The 1,527-nt window shown below is 41.6% G+C and overlaps 1 protein-coding gene across 1 annotated transcript; it reads right to left on the bottom strand.

The window, feature by feature from the left end:
• Positions 1-33: 33 nt before the first annotated feature.
• LOC111383305 lies at positions 34-1,325 on the bottom strand. The gene is made up of 2 exons (XM_023007389.1): positions 1,071-1,325; positions 34-744 (listed from the first exon to the last, which is right to left on the bottom strand). Exons 1-2 carry the CDS (start codon positions 1,228-1,230, stop codon positions 260-262), a joined length of 645 nt encoding a protein of 214 aa, XP_022863157.1. The 5' UTR covers positions 1,231-1,325; the 3' UTR covers positions 34-259.
• Positions 1,326-1,527: the final 202 nt, after the last annotated feature.

Genomic DNA, 1,527 nt, shown 5'->3' with positions numbered 1-1,527 from the left:
GTTACATAAGGAATATCTAACGAAGAAGGAAAATTAAAGAAAGAAAGAAACTCATCATCAAATTGTTCGACGACAAAAATGAAATTAGGTTACCATTTCCATTGATTACCATGCAAGGATCAACAAAAATGGATCCCTTTTTAAAATCGAATCGATCTTACATCGTAAATTTTTTTTTTTTTGCTTATACTATTGGTGATAATTTCTGTATTAATTTTCCTAAGGCAATTTTGTCCATTCATTCCACCAAATTTTGCCTCTACTGACAATGGTTCCCATGATGGATAAGATAAACCTGCCCATTTTTGTTCCCATGCACATGACGATAAGCAAACTTAGGAAGCTGTCGCGCGGTGGCTGCACCCTTACATGGCGGAGACACCGGCGGTTTCGAGGCATATCGAGTGCAATGCCCAGTATTCGATGTTGGACATCTTGGGGGTAAGGTGGCTGTGGTGTAATAAATTGATTTGGTCGACGTAGCGTCGTTACTAGAGGATGAAGACAAGGAGGCAGAGGAGGGTGGCGGCAACACTTTATTGGTGGCTTTCGGGGTTGAAAGGAAGGCCCTAATCTTGATAGATGCAGGCGGCGCCGCCGTGGCTTGATCGTATTCCTCAAAGAGAGTGGCCAGGTCCTCATCGGAAGTGATTGATACAAGTGCATCTGAGTCTTCAGTTGGCAATTGACACCTTAAACTCATTGAAGATGTTCCACACATATCCCGAAGCTTCACCACCAGTTCTGTAAACACCACGCGCCACCAAATTATATACATCTCAGTCCCATGTATGTACTTTCAGCACAATTAGGTGTTTTTTCATTTGTTCAAATGTTTAGATGAGATGATTAATTTAGTTTATAAGTCGGCAAAAGGCTTAGGTTTAACTTTTAAGTTTGGTGGATGCCCCTTCGTGAAAAATACTGTGCATGCGATCGAAAAATAAAATTTGGTGTGCCCATGAAATGACATTGAGAACAAAACAAAAACAAAGACATGTCGCTTCTTTTTAAAAGTTTTAGCCGTGTAGTCATATGGTTAAAAAAATGAAAATGAAAACGTGACTAACCGGCATAGGAAATCGAGCGATCGATAGAAAGAACACGAGTTTCTCCACCACGGTAACGGAGTTTACCATCGGGATAACGGGGAAGGATTCGGCCGCCATAGCTACACAAGAACTTAATGGTGGCTGTAGGTTTGAGGGTATTAAGGGAAGGTTCTAGCATGGTTTTCTTTTGGATGGATCTAATAAATTTGCTTTTTGGATATAAAGAAGTAGAAGGATGGAAAAGAAGAGGAAGAATATGTTAGAAGAGGCCTCTTTAAGCCATGTAATGTGGGTACTTATTTATAGAGGAGGCCGCCCCCAGGGCACATCTCCAAGTGATAAAAGGGGAGGGTGGAAAAATCCAGCTTTGCTTGAGGCTGCTGCGTCAAAGATTCGAATCCTGAAATATGGATTTGACTCTTGGGTAAGTGCAAGTGTACAAGCAGCCTTCCACCCTGTACCCTTGGAGGCATAA

The sequence above is a fragment of the Olea europaea genome, unplaced genomic scaffold, assembly GCF_002742605.1.
Source record: "Olea europaea var. sylvestris unplaced genomic scaffold, O_europaea_v1 scaffold26554, whole genome shotgun sequence".
Classification (NCBI taxonomy): domain Eukaryota; kingdom Viridiplantae; phylum Streptophyta; class Magnoliopsida; order Lamiales; family Oleaceae; genus Olea; species Olea europaea.
This window is presented reverse-complemented; position numbering and strand designations above follow the sequence as displayed.